Source organism: Temnothorax americanus, unplaced genomic scaffold (genome assembly GCF_048541705.1).
Source record: "Temnothorax americanus isolate GAGA-0224 unplaced genomic scaffold, ASM4854170v1 Scaffold3, whole genome shotgun sequence".
Classification (NCBI taxonomy): domain Eukaryota; kingdom Metazoa; phylum Arthropoda; class Insecta; order Hymenoptera; family Formicidae; genus Temnothorax; species Temnothorax americanus.
Window position 1 is genome coordinate 8089258 of NW_027509442.1, and position 15473 is coordinate 8104730.

At 39.0% G+C, this 15473-nt stretch overlaps 1 protein-coding gene across 11 annotated transcripts in view; it reads left to right on the forward strand.

Annotated features, from left to right (window-relative positions):
- Positions 1-13976, forward strand: part of LOC143900016 (rap guanine nucleotide exchange factor 2) — a 116405-nt gene extending 102429 nt beyond the window's left edge. For 5 of the 11 annotated variants that reach the window (XM_077410906.1, XM_077410912.1, XM_077410905.1 and 2 more), the window contains 15 exons: positions 2304-2516; positions 2603-2955; positions 3048-3509; positions 3607-3899; positions 3981-4284; positions 4371-4602; positions 4687-4991; positions 5109-5293; positions 5367-5578; positions 5751-5982; positions 6075-6374; positions 6461-6778; positions 7858-7974; positions 10349-10612; positions 11969-13976. In XM_077410906.1, the coding sequence (XP_077267032.1) occupies positions 2304-2516; positions 2603-2955; positions 3048-3509; positions 3607-3899; positions 3981-4284; positions 4371-4602; positions 4687-4991; positions 5109-5293; positions 5367-5578; positions 5751-5982; positions 6075-6374; positions 6461-6778; positions 7858-7974; positions 10349-10612; positions 11969-12000 (3822 nt within the window). In that variant the 3' untranslated portion in view covers positions 12001-13976. Of the gene's footprint in view, positions 1-75; positions 1082-2303; positions 2517-2602; positions 2956-3047; positions 3510-3606; positions 3900-3980; positions 4285-4370; positions 4603-4686; positions 4992-5108; positions 5294-5366; positions 5579-5750; positions 5983-6074; positions 6375-6460; positions 6779-7857; positions 7975-9066; positions 9232-10348; positions 10613-11968 lie in introns of those variants that run through there. The other 6 variants (XM_077410909.1, XM_077410907.1, XM_077410915.1 and 3 more) reach the window with 5 other exon arrangements.
- Positions 13977-15473: the final 1497 nt, after the last annotated feature.

Here is a 15473-nt window from a genome sequence, read left to right on the forward strand (position 1 = left end):
TGATTCTGTATAATAAAACATATTTTATTTTATTTTTCGTACATCTTAAACTTTTATTGAAATCATATGTAAGATAGATTTTATACATATATTATAAAAAATGATTTTATATAGTAAACTCCAACATGATCATAGATTTATATAGAAAAAGCGAATATATATAATAAAAAAAAAAAAAAATAATAATTTGAATGTTTTATGTGTCTCATAAACCTAAAGTTGTGTGCGCCAATCTGGTATTAGGTATCGAATTGTTAGGAATCAGATTTAATTTTACAGCTCCGATCGCGCTTGTAATCGAGTATGTTCGAGTATGTTCACGAACAAAACGATCAAGAGATCCACATCAAATTCCTTGAAAAAAAAAAAATGGAAAAAAGAGAAAAGAGAAAAAGAAACGAAATCGCGCGTTGAAGCTACAGGTGGGCCCGGCATTTCCCCCTCTCTCGCCGGCCGACCGCGACGTGATACGCGCTCGACGCGCTCCCCCCGTTGACACGGACCTGAGGAGCCGCTTACGGCGCGGCGGCGGTGGCGGGTCACGTGACTACGCTGCGATCCGATCCGAAGGGAATGCCAACATTGCCAACGGCACGGCACGGCACTGTCGGCACTACGTGGGTTCGCGGTTCGCGGGGCGCGGTGCGGGTGACAGCGGAACGAGACGAGGCAGTGCCGCAGTGAGGCTGGTGAGGCAGTCCTACATTCGCCAAGCTGATGACCGACCGCGACGACGGCGACGACGACAGACGGACGGACGGACTGTCGCACTGTCGGACGCATCACGAATCACGAGTTTCGTGCTAAGCAGTTGAAAGAGGGTCACGCCGCGGCGCGTCCGCTTCCACGCGCGTTGCGTTGCGTTGCGTTGCGTTGCGCACGCGGCACGCCAGTGAGAGAAAAACGACCGGACGAGGCGGATAAAGCGCGATAAAGGAAAATGCGGACGATTCCTCGGATCTGTCGCGAGTCGTGATTGTCTCCGCCGAGGAGGAAGACGAGAATAGCAGCAGCAACAACAACAACGACGACGAGAATCGCGGGTTCCGCTGACGCGATGGACGCGTTCGGCGTGTATCAAGTGAGTGCCTCTCCTCTCGGAGATATACTCAAAATGGCCTTGGCTATCCTTCGCTCTCTTCGTCTCCCTCTCTCGCGACTCGCGGGCGCTCGAGCTCCGAGGGCTCCGAGCGCGGAGCGTGAGCCGTGAGCGTATGGCGTACGCGCGACCCGCGCGACTCGCGGCCTCCCCTCGCGATGACATGACAACAGTCGTCGTATTAGGTATCTTGTTTGGATGACGAATATGTATGTGGGTACGCGCGTGAGGAGCACACCCGCACCCCGATTCCCTGATGCTGATGCACGGTCCGCATACATACATACATACTTGGCGTGCGTGCGTGATGTCATGTCTCTGTGACCTAACCTAACCGCGAACCAGAGCCTGTCCCAATCACGCCCATTCCTGGTATATATATATATATATATATATATATATTTCCTGCTTCGCTACTAGCGAACGAGCGGTGTCGTCGTTGTTTTTGTCCCTTGCCTAGGTTTATACGGGTATAGGAGGTTGTCGCTGATGCTCAGGAACAGCGTTGCAGTTTTCCTAGATTGATACTTGCGGGACATCGTTCTGGATAGTTAATTTTTGAACATGCACTGTTATTGTTATCGCAGTTAGATTGATGATCCAGAGAAGAGCTAGATTAGATGGGACAGATGTTAAATTACCGTTATTATGTTATATTTTACATTAATATATATTTTTAATTTATATAACTTATCTGTGTGAACACGCTTGTGTAAGTGACAGATGAATTTCTTATCAATATAATGTTACCCAAGTCTTGTTTCTCTTTACTCTATTGCCAACTTTAATCATCTCTTAAATATAGTATCATATGTATCTATTATATACTTATGTAATCTTTTATATGGTATAGTGTATATATATATAATAGAGAGATTAGAATTTATATTATATATATATAAATTTTATTTATAATTCTTTTGGATACGTTACATCTTACACGTTATATCAAAATTTTATTGATTTATACAGTTTTCTATAATAAATACGTACGTAACTCAGAGTATCGGGAAGATGTAGGGTAGAGTTTATTGAACTACTTTATATAGGAAAGATTTGAAATACTTCTTACTATCGTATTGTAGTAATGTGTAAAGGCAATTTATAGATCGTGACGCAACATCTGGAAAAAATTATACACATAAACTTTAAGAAATTTAGAAATAACATTAAAAAAACAAGCTGATAAATGTTTTCTTTGTAGTTCTCACAGGGCCTTACAAGCAGGCCGGAGCTGTATCAGAAATCAAATAGAAGTAGCCATTCGAGTGACACAAGTTCAGCATACAGTGGATCCGACACTATGACATCTGTACAAAGTTCGTTAGACGCGGATCCTGATGAAGTGGATCTGTCAGGTCTTGTGGAATCTATTGTTGACAGCGATGAGGAGGAGGATCTGGCAGAGAGCATGGATGTAAGTATCATGATTTATCTTGCTGCGTCCTGTCCCCTAGAGGTGCGTTAGATGAGATTCTAATTTCTACTATTGTGATATTTTAGAGTTTAACGGTGCGCGATCCCGTACGAGAATGTTTAGAAAAGGATCCTGTTGAGAGAACGGAGGATGACATAGAGACGCTTTTGGAGTTTACGCAACAACTGAAAGCTTTCACGAACATGACTTTGGCCGTCAGAAGAGCGCTGTGCGCTGTAATGGTATTTGCGGTGGTCGATCGTGCCGGGATGGTGGTCTTAAACGACGGCGAGGAACTCGACAGTTGGAGCGTGCTGATCAACGGCGCTGTTGAGATTGAGCACAGCAATGGCGAGATTGAACAACTTGGTCTCGGAGATAGCTTTGGAATCTTGCCTACTATGGAGAGGCTATTACATCGTGGAGTTATGAGAACAAAGTTCGTAATGTGATTCTTCCCTACTTCTGTATAGGCCACGATGCCTAGAAAGCAATATAGGAGAGAAAGAAAATGTGGTTTTCTATCTGCAGGTGCGACGATTGCCAATTTGTTTGCGTAACGCAAGCAGATTACTTTCGAATACAACATCAAGGAGAAGAGAATACCAAGAGACACGAGGAGAATGGAAGGGTGATTCTGGTGACTGAGTTGCGAGGAGCTTTGGATGGCGCAGCTCGAAGAGGTCACGTGGTGATTCGGGGAACGCCAGAGCGTTTGATGTTACAGCTTATTGAAGAAAACAGTATTACGGATCCTACTTATGTGGAAGATTTCTTATTGACTCATCGAACGTTCATTGATAGTCCGTTGTTAGTCGCGAGTCAATTGCTGGAGTGGTTTGATCAGGCGCAAGTGCGAGATCGCGTTGCTCGCGTCGTGCTCTTATGGGTGAACAATCATTTTACCGATTTTGAAACTGATCCAGCGATGATGGAATTTTTAGAAGCATTCGAAACTGGACTGGAAAGAGAGAAAATGTTAGGACAACAAAGGTAAGCTCCTGTCTCGTTATTTTATTTTTTTAAAAGGAAATATATTTAAGTATATTTTAAGGGAAATAATTATTTGTAATCGATTGTTTGACTTCAGGTTGTTAAATATTGCATGTGCGGCGAAAGCGAGAACGCGGAACGTAACGTTAGCCAGGCCAAACAGGGACGAAGTCTTAAATTTTAGCATTTTAGGAGGATTTGAGAGAGGTTTTGGTATATTTATCTCAAAAGTTGACAAGAGATCTAAGGCTGAAGATGTCGGTTTAAAGAGAGGCGACCAGATTTTAGAAGTGAACGGCCAAAGTTTTGAGCATGTAAATCATGCGAAAGCACTCGATATTCTGAGAGCTTCTACGCATCTCAGTATAACTGTAAAATCTAATTTGCTTGGTGGGTTTCATTTATAAACCAGAAAATAGAAGAATAATAATAAAATGTTTTTTCTTTAACTTCAATTATTTGGTCTTACAGCTTTTAAAGAAATGCTCCAAATGCCAGACAATTCCCCGAGACCTCGAGGTAGAACAAATAAGCCGGAAATATCTAGGCTTCAGTCGGATCCACGAGTTAGACTGTCAACGCACGTGGATCCCATGACTCCTGTGAATCCCTTAAATCCTATGATTGGTGGAGTACCGTTATTAATTCCAGACAACAATGTATCGCCATGCAAAGATGCTAAAAAAGAACACAAAGGATTTATGACTCTTGGACCTAAACGGCGATTACAGAAAGCACTTATGAAAATGAACATACTGCCAAAGAACACGATCAAGTGAGTGCATTAAAGCCTGTTGCACAAATGATAATTAAATCTACTTGAATTCTTTGCTGACACAAGATTCTTTTTAATTTTAACAGCGACGGTGTACACGTGGATGATCCTCTTGCGCCACCGCATACACCACCGGGAATAGGGCTTACGCAAACTACTACTAATCTATACCATTCGAAAAGTAATCCGGATCTTACGTCGCTTTATTGCTACGACGACTTGAGGGCAAACGATTATCCTGAACACGTGCTCAAAGTATATAAAGCAGATCAAACCTGCAAATATCTCCTTATTCACAAAGAAACGACAGCGCATGAGGTAAGCAAATTTATACTGCTGAAATTAAATAACTAAAGAAAAATATGTATGGGTTATATATAATGATGCGTTAACTTTTTGTAGGTGGTGATGCTTGCACTTCAAGAATTTGGCATAACAGAAAGTAGTTCAAATTTCTCTCTGGCGGAAGTGAGTGTCGGCGAAGGTGGTATGATCAAACAGCGTAGATTGCCAGATCAATTGCAGAATCTTGCGGAACGAATCGGATTGAGTTCTCGATACTACTTGAAAACTAACGGAATTTCCGAAACATTAGTAGCTGACGATCAAGCTCCGGAACTCATTCGAGAATCTCAAGTACACTTTTTGCAATTGAATGCTGTGGAAGTAGCAATACAACTGACTCTACAAGACTTCAGTATATTCAGGTAATTCGATACTTAATGAAATGTATAAATCTGTCTATTGCAAATTGCATCTATAACTTGCATTTGATTACACGTTTGATAATAACAACAAGCTTACTTTTGCGTATTTTATTACAGACAAATTGAGTCCACGGAATATGTGGATGATTTGTTTGAATTGAAAAGTAGGTACGGTGTACCTATGCTCAGTCAGTTTGCAGAACTAGTCAACAGAGAAATGTTTTGGGTTGTAACAGAAGTTTGTTCCGAACATAATCTCGTACGGCGCAGTAAGATTATAAAGCAATTTATTAAAATAGCGCGTAAGTATATTTGGAACTTTTTTCCTTACTTTACTTCTTAGGCATTTTATATCAACAATACTTTTTTGCGTAGGCCAATGCAAGGAGTGCAAAAATTTCAATTCCATGTTCGCGATTGTATCCGGTTTGGGCCATGGTTCAGTGTCGAGATTAAGAGCTTCGTGGGAAAAACTGCCAACCAAATATCAAAGATTATTTAGTGATCTACAAGAATTAATGGATCCCAGCCGTAATATGAGTAAATACCGGCAATTGGTGGCGTCTGAACAAACGCAACCACCGATAGTGAGTTTTATTCTTCTTTATACTACAAAATAATTTTTCATTGAAATTTATTTTTGTATTTTATTTTATTTACTGTTTACTGCTTACTATCGATTATATATTTCTATAATTCGAGCTTGTAGTATGATGGCTTTAAATTGTTACTAGCGAGTTAAATGGTTATTTATTTTAGATACCTTTCTATCCGGTCGTGAAAAAAGACTTGACCTTTATACATCTTGGTAATGATTCAAGAGTAGAAGGTCTGGTAAATTTCGAAAAACTCAGGATGATTGCGAAGGAAGTGAGAACATTGACAAACATGTGTTCCTCACCCTATGATTTACTCACTATGCTGGAAAGGGGCGGGCAACCACCAAGTTCCGCAATGGTAGCTCTGAACCAAATGACTACTGGTAATCAAGGTGAGTTTCTTATGTTATTTTGTGTTGTCTCTCCGGTTTGGTTTGGTACTAAATACAGTATTTGTAATATTTGTGTTATCGCTGCCAAATAGGCGGTCAAACTGCGACAGTGAAACGACGAAAGAAATCCACGGCCGCACCAAATCCGAAGAAAATGTTTGAGGAAGCACAAATGGTCCGAAGAGTGAAGGCCTATCTCGCGAACATGAAAGTGATCACCGATGAGGAACGGTTGCATCAACTTTCTGTCGATTGCGAGCCACATGCAGGAGCCGTTGCAGTTGCAGCTGCGGTACCACTGGGTGGCAGTCGGGGAAGAAGGCATCCGTCGCCTACTCTGTCGACTACCAGTAGCGCCAGTAGTACTAGTGAAGGCAGAAAGAGTATACAAGGTTGGTGAATCTTTACAGCTGCGCTATAATAAATTTTTCTGAAGAATTTATTTTGTAATTTTTGTATTAATTATGGATTCTCTCAGGTACAAAATTTGGCGCCGCGTCGCCGCAAGCAGTTAGGAAGATGTTGGCTCTGTCTGACCCTCACAAGACACGACCATATCAACCTAAGCACTGTCCAGCGCCGTTACCTGTACCGGGATTGGTACTGCATTCGAGTGGTTTGGAGCCTAGTCCAGGTGCACCTAGAAGAGTAGGATCCGGCAGCAGGGTACCGATGCACGAACGATCCCACAGCGATACTCCTGCCAGCCTACCGCCCCCTGTCGATCTCAGTGCGGAGAGCAGTAGTGTAACTAGCTTGAGCAATCTCCAGCCGCTGAGGAAAACCTTAACAAGCGGTGAGTACAATTTTTTTCTTTATGAAATGGTTTGAAGCGAGATGCTGTCCGGTACAGTGATACTTTCTTCTCTAGGTTTTTCTAAAGACATATTTAGACGGATTATTCCATCTAAATGGATCTCGCAAGTTATTTTATTTTGCGGTACTTTTAATAGCTTTTTGTTTATATCTTTTTAGATCGTACTGACAGACTGATAGATTGTTAATCGATTATAAATATCGACTTAGTAGACACGCATCTCGCGAAGCACCATCACGCACTTTCATTGCTCGTTACATACACTGGTCAGGTCTCGCAACAAGGAGTCTCATTATTATGCACGCTGCACAGCCGTTTACGCAATTCATAAATGTTCCATGTTATTTAGTTGATCCATATATACACGACACTCACACACGCATCTTGTATGCCGATTACTATAGCGCGAGCTTTTCTTTTCGATCAGACGTCGCGACGTCGCGCCTCGTACCTAACTCCAGAACGAATTGCGGCTTCGACTCGGAGTTCTCATACCATGGGACATACGGAGTCGTATTTTAATGAAATCGGTAGCTACAGCGCTGCTTTTACGAAGTAGATAAACTCGCTAATAAATTCTGACAATTTTGATTTGTAAATTTTATTGAAAAAAATAATCATTTGTCCAGCCGTAGTCTAAATTGAACGTTAAATTAAACGTTTAAATGAGCACAATCTGATTTCTGAATGTTGTATAGAGGATCAATAAATATCATTGATTACAACTTTAATGCGGCGTACAGTTGCACACATAAAATATACTTGTTGATTACGCTCTGCTAATGATAGAATATAAATGTTTATAGACGGCAGGAAACAGATAGATAGGAACGCGCGAGAGAGACTTGCAATTGAAGTGTGGCAGCTTAGGTTCTCGTGCCGACTCTCTTTGTGAGACAGTTTAGGTATTCTAGCTCTGGAACAAAAAGATACGGATTACGAATGAGACGAATGAGCGTCGCGACTAGACAATAGGATCGTTTAGCGATTGCGTCAGGGCGTAATCTCTCGGTTAGTACGTGTGTAGTGATAGAAGTGTCTTGGGAACCTGTGCGTAGGTTCGGTGACGAGCAGTGACAGTGGTCATAGCACTCAGTTGGACAGCCACAGCGGGAGCAGCGTGGAAGCGGGCGGCAGCCCACCGCCACCGCAAAGACGGCACTCCGCTCTGCAAGGTACGTAATCAGAAACACGAGAGTGAAACGAGAGAACGGATTATGGCGAAGTGTGCTCGTATGCTGTTCCTTTTGCCCGATTCGTAGAAACACACCGTAGTAAAGTAGTAGAGACATAGTAGTTTCTTTCGCGGTCTCGTGCCGCCGCGCCGGACCGGAAATCGGCACTGGAAATCAAATTTTTTTTTAACGCGCTTACGACGAGAGCTGGATACATTTTTACAATATGAGATTACAGTTGTTCACACACCCATCCGCTGTTTTGTTTTTACATTATTTTACATTGGCTTTAGTTTTTGTATTATCTGTTTTTACGTTGTCAGGTGATTACGTGTCATTCGTTTTGTATTGAGTGACAAGTAGTACTGTTGATAGTATTTAGAATCAAAACCGTGGTATTATAATTTTGGTGTGTCTAGATTTTGATGCTATAGACATGTGAAAGTGATCTTCGTATTCGATGCTGTAGTGTTGAGAATTTAAACCGATCGAAAATATAATATTTTCTATTCTTGAATATTTGTAGTCACACGATTCGAGTTTATAAATTCTTTGCAATAAATGCATATATTATTTTAATTATTGATCTGTCGAGTGTTAAATATCAGGAGAGAGTTTCCGTTCATGTATTATTTCATTATTTCGTATAATTTCTTGGCATTTATGTTGCTGGCTAAATTTTATTGCTGAAAAACGTATGTCCCATGGCCACGTACCTTCAAACGTTAAACGGAGTTACCATAAATATCAGATGAATGTATAAAGGATTAAATATTACTAAACATTGCGTGCCGTACGATTTTATATATTGATATTCGCGTCGTTGAACGCTGCGTATATAGCATAACAACTGTGCTTTCAATCGCTTCTTAAGGTTCCGCTGCTTTTAAGATTTGCTTTACAGCTTACTACTCGCTTGATCACGCAGGCGGTATTTCATGCGTTATTCGTCATGATCGTGCGCTTTTGAAAACGCACTTGCATCGCATAAAGATGATTCGTTTTGAGGATCTCTTCGCGTTTCCAGTAACGGCACAAGTTTGTAGATTTTGTAAAAAAAAATATGTCGTATGTGGCCTCTGTATGGTGCAGGGTCTGTTATAAGAGGCGGAGCACCCCCGTTTCCTCACGCGGTAGCAGTGTTACCTCCGCTTCCTGCCAATCAGAATCACAACCACAATCATCATCACCATCATCACCACCACCAACATTATCACGATCATCATCATCTTCATCACCAACCCCCAACTCCTCAAGGTGAGTTCGCGACTATCTGCCTGTTTCATTTGTTTGATCTGCATTGACTCATTGCATTGATTTTGCTGTCTCTGCTGCCTCGAAAGGGAGTATATTATTTTGAGGATGCAAACAGTATGGCTTATGCATGTAAAACAACATGTGACTGGTAAAAAGTAATCTTATTGGCCTTCAACGTCTTTACAGCTTGAACTTTGTTTGAACTTGACAGAGATTGCCTTTCTCGAGGAAAAGCGACGTCTTGCGTGTTTGGTCTCTGATGCGTTACTGTGTGTGTGTGTGTGTGTGTAACTGTTATTGAACGAATCTGTTGGTCCGCACGCTGGTGACAAATGTTGCATTACCGTTCGTTTCTAATGTGACCTAGAAGCGCAACGCGTTTACATCGAGCTTGTTCCATTTGCGTATTTGCGTATACCGTAGTATTAGCGGAGATAATTGCGTTCTTTTCAGGGTATTGACTATATGTAAAACGGCATATCTATGCTTCTTTTCTCTTGGGCAGGTTGTAGGGTGGATAGCGATGAATGTCTTTTGCGGTTATCATTAAACTCGTGGTTACTTCTCGTGGATCTCGGCTTCGGCTGTAAGCGAGCGCGACTATCTTTTATTTCTCTCAATAATTAGTTGAATGTTGTAACTTTTTTATGCTATTTTTAAAGATGAAAGCAAAATTTCAATTAATATAGTTTTGTTGGGCATATTGAATATTGACAAAAGAGATGGTAACAATAATGAATGTTGTGTTGCAAAAGTGCAAATTATAAATGCGTAGAGAATGAACTAAATTTAGAATGCTATAAAAATAAGAATTTAATTTTTAATTAATTTATTTTTTGAATATCATTCTTTTTGCAAGAATTACAATGTATTTAATATCTTATGTATATAAGATATTCGGGTTTTTGATGCGTCTGTTAATTAAAATCTGTAAGTATACGTGGGAATATAAGTTTGTGCTCGATACTCTTAACATTCTCGCTCGTTTACAAATTCGTTGCATCCGCGGTGGCAGGCGAATTGCTTTATCGACGAGGTGGAGGATGTGTAAGAAGGCGAGAAAAGAGGCGGCTCGAAACGAAGAGAAAGAGAGATCGAGAAAGTTGAGGGTTTTCAGGTACTACGGGATTAGGAGTAAACATGGGCCTAGGAATGCCAGCCCCGTTGCCACCACCCGGAGCGGGGACTACGACCATAATGACGACGATGGGTGCTATGGCGGGCAATATGACATCGTCGATGCGATCAGGCATGAGTAGCACACCACAATGCCGTCAACCACCGGCGTACAAAGTCGTGCAGCAGATGGCGAGATTGCACAGACTCGGTCGTGCTAACAGCCACGAAGGGGTCACCTATCGAGGCACCGATCACGAAGATGGTACTACATCTAGCCAAATCGCTCTACCGTTCACACACGGCTCACACTCACCCTCATATACACATTTATTCGATTTACGCTCGTTGAGGCGAGCACATCTTTTTTTACGTTCTCGTTGTCAATATTCACGCACAGCGAGGAGTGCTGATTTGTTGGCAAAAGCACTCCGTCAGCTCACTACTGTCGGAATAGCTTTTGTAAAAATTGTACTCTTACGACCATCAATTTGCAGTTTTTATTAATTTTTCTTGTTCGAAATTTTTCATCGTGCGTGCTGTGAAAAATGATTATTATCTTGATGCTATGCATTTTCAATTTTTGTGTATTTATTTAAACATATATATTTAAACGATATGTTTAAACTACCTTCTTTTTTTATATATATATGGTATACTTGTTTAAGAAATGTTTGCAAGCTTTTGTTAAAATTTTTTCTGAATACTTAATCTTTTCTACAAAAATATACAATCTTTCTGAATACAATCTTTTTAAACAAGATTTTATGTATAACATAATTGAAACGAAATCTTGAACATAATGGTGAACACAATCTTGACCTCAATATTCAATATAATTATAAACACGGTGACAATATTAGCGTTAATTAATGGATATTATGTGGTTATTGGTACACAGTGTAAATAAATACTATATTTACTTGTAAAATGAACGAAATGCCTGTACAATATGTTTATAAAGTTTGTGTTTAATCAATGTGATTGTCATATGTAGCACACTCATGGTCACATAATTTCGTGATGCGTAATCATATTTGCATTATGTCAATATTTATGTTAGTGATCATTGCATAATGCACTAGCTTGCCTATCATCATTGAATTTTGCATTGAGACGTTATAATATATTTTGCGATTTGTTTACTTTTTGCGTGATGCCGAGGCATGATTTGCTGCTTGTCCATGTCGCACGTTTACTCTTTTTTTTGTTTACATTAATTGTTCATTTCTCTTGAATTGATCTACTTTAAAATAATTAGATTTAGAATTTTAGAAATAAATGCAATACGTCTGTTTATAAGCGTTGCATTAGCGAGAGACTCTAATACGTAGATATAGAAAGATATAGAAAATAAATATAAATTTTATGTATAGAAAATGCTTTATATATACATTATATATGTAAAGCAATTTATATATACAATTTATATTTATTTTCCATGTCATATATTTAAATAGTTTTACGATAAATTTGTTCTTCGATTTGAACTGATATTATTAAATCGGGCAGAACTTTGTATGCGTTAAATTGTATTGATCCAAATTAGAGTCTCTTGTATTTCAATTATATTTGGCATTTCAATGAGTCATTTACTAAAATGTGTTTTAAATTGTTGCAGATGACGAAGACGCTCAAGTGTCGGCGGTTTAAGTGGTCCACGAGTTTCACCGAGTTTCGATTACCGTTTTAGTTAATTTCGTCATACTGTTTTTTTTTACACGGTCAAAGGAGAAATCGTTTCCGCGATGATTCCATACGCGAGCCGTTAAACGAAAAGAGAATGCAGGGGAGATCGACGACGCTCGCGAACTTTCTTCCTATAACGATGAATGTCGTTTTGCATTCGTAATCGTAGCATCCTAGTTCGATGGCTTTTGGCCATTATGTTACGAGACATTCTCTTGAGACGTGGGCCAATTTTTCGCGTTGGTGGAACCAACTTAGAGTTGACTGCAAGAAAAAGCGTTTATTCTTATTTAAACAGAACGCTTGTCTTCCAAGGGTCCCCGCGACGAACCTGAAGGAATTACCGAGAATCTCAAGCGTTAAAATATTTGTACAACATACCGTGGAAAGCGACAAATAACTGGCAAATGTCGGTAAGCAGGAGAAAACGATAGGGGGAGTATTTTTCTTTTATTAGACTGAAAGAACGCTTCTCATTCTCGAGTAAGCGCTCATGGGCTTTCACGAGATGGCGAGAAGCGAATTAAATGAGAGAAGAAGAGAAAACGCGATCGTAATATTCTATATAAATGTGTAATAAAACCAAGTCCAAAGATGTTATATATACTGCGTGTCGCCAGAGAAAGTACGAATATGACGGCGTGTCCTGTAATATATATACTTGATAGGTTATTTAGTGTCCCATAATAGCGTAAGTTGGTGTAAATAGCGTAGTGTTATAGTATTTAGGGAAGAGGAGCAGAGAGGGATTACACTGATGAGAGATGAGACAAAGATTTATTGTTTAGAATAGTGCGGTTAGCTTTTGTGTTTAACACAATAGTTTCGTCAGCATTACATATTTAAGAACTAAAAGGATTCGTTTCTTTATCGGTAAAAGAGTGGAAACGTTTCATAATCGTTTTAGATTTCGTTTACACGTTATTTTCGAAATGGTTTATTTCCATTTTAAACGCCTGCCTTTTAAAAGATTTCTATTGCCAATCTGGCTCTGGTACAGACAATTCAAATTTTACAAGGAAATTGATGTACTTTTACGCTTTCGCTGAATTTTAATGACGTAATCAAGTACAAAAGAAAAAGAATTTCTCGAAGGCTACGATCGAGATAATTGTTTTTCACAACAGCGCAATCTTTTTAAGCTATACTTGGATCCATTTATTTTTGTGGAACGCATTTTCGAATTTTAATTTGCAAATAAATTATTATTTTTCTAATCTCAATCTTTAGTTCGATACTTTATCATCGGGTTTATATTCTTCGTTATTTTATGAATATCAGGGTTACTTGTTTAGTTTTACGGATATAATCCGCAACATGCGAAAGAAACTTCTTCAGATCGTATCTCTCGTAGAATTCGAGGACAAAGACAAAGAAGAAATAAAATTTTGCGCTACTTTACATGTCGGTACGAGAGAAGCGGTTGGCTCTCTTTATTATTGTAGATTTATCCATGTATATTATATATACACGCAAATACAAACGTGCGTGTGTGTGTACACATACGCGCACGCGCAAGCATACACACACATGTTCACACGTACACAAACGCTCTTGTCTACTTACATGAGACTCGAGTCCTTTTACAAGTATTATAAAGAAACTGTAATTCACGTGCACGATATACGATATGTATCGATGCGTTAGCAAAGAGGGCCTAATTACCTGGGCACCGTTTTTGCGATTGCCAAGTATGCGGAAGTCGAAAAAACGCACGAAAGAGTATAAGAGTATAAGAGAAAATGCGAAAGAGTGTGAATGCGTATGTGAGAAAGGAAGATAAAAAGAGAGAGTATCGAGAGTCAACACAGTGCTTTTTTGGATACTCGGATCTCTACCATTAATTACATTCCAAACTTTGTTTTACCGTGTTTACGTCTGTCGACAGATGCCTTTCTCTTCTGATCACTCTCCCCCCCTCCCCCTAAAAAAAAAGAAAACCACAAAGCCCTTGTTTAACAAACTGCTGTTAAATATTATTATTACTAATATTAGCTTACTTATTTTCCTTTTTTTAATTTTTTTCTTCTTTTCATTAAAAGACCAATCTCGAAATCCACAAAGACTGTGTTACTCTTCGATGTAGTGTCCAGTGATTCCGAAGGATCGGGAAGGAATATGTGATCCAGCTCGGTCTTTTGGGACAGGAATTCAATATATTTACACACACCTTCATATTCATATATTATATCTCTTTGTACATATCCTAACAACTTTTAAATATTAATATCCAACGTTCTCGAAAAAATTTTTAAACGTATTTACCGATAATTAAGAATTCTTGTCAAGAGTTAAATTATTTTCTTAATTTTCTTTCTGACGCGCGAACAAATCCATTTTTATCTTTGTTCTTTCTCTCGTCATATTTTGCATTTTAGGCGTGCTAGGCTCTATGTCATTCCATGCGCATTTATGACTCTCGAGAAAAATCAATGAATTTTTATCGAGAATTCTGGATGTTGAGAATACTGTTTTGCTTATTATAATTACGATACCGACATGTTTTTAACAATTTTTTTATGCAAGAAATTTCTGCAAGAAATAGGAAATTTTTATACACAAACCTATACTATTTGCGATAAAAGTTGGAACGCAGAATTCTCGGTGGAAAATCCAATTTCATGTTTTTCCAGTGAAACCATGTAACTTTTTGGTAGCGACATAAATTTAGTCAAAGTAAAGGAGCCTGGACGTTTTTATATAGTTAACTCTTGCTCTTTTCTTTTAATAAAACTCGATAGAAAACTATTACAATGCGAACACGCGAGAATGTTTACCGTTCGGGAAATGGAAGTTAAGACGGGTCGCATTTTCTTCCGCTCACCGTCTCTTTCTTTATTTTATTTATACCATGCCTCGTTCTGTTGTTTTAATTATTTATAACCTCGAGATATATTCGTCTATATAACGCGGACAGGAAGCAACAGAATCTTTTGTATTTAATTTGTTTAATAAAACTTGAATCATAGTACAATGTCTCCCGTCTTTTCAGTTTCGTTCGTTCGTTGCAATCCTATCCCGCACACATCGAGATTCATCGACCACGCTTATCTATTAATTTATTAACGGTTTACTTTGCAGTACAATTTAATAGTACAAAGACATGCTTGAGCAAAATTCTTCAAGGTATATACACATTTCGCGAAATACAACAAAGAAATATGGCAGAGAAGAAAAAATAAGTTATTCTCTGTTAATATAGTGCGAGAAGATAACAGAGACATTTAAAAGATGCCATGAAAAGAACATTATTGTACCTCTAAGGGGCGCACTAATCTTATCTTCAAGTCATTTTTTTAGACATTCTTGAAATATTGTATATATTTCTGGAACTTGATAATATTTTTTTTAAAACAAAGTGTATGTAATCTTTCGTCTCTCATTTTTTTCTAATTTCTATAATAAATTTTAGAAGAAACGCGTTTGTATCGCTTTAC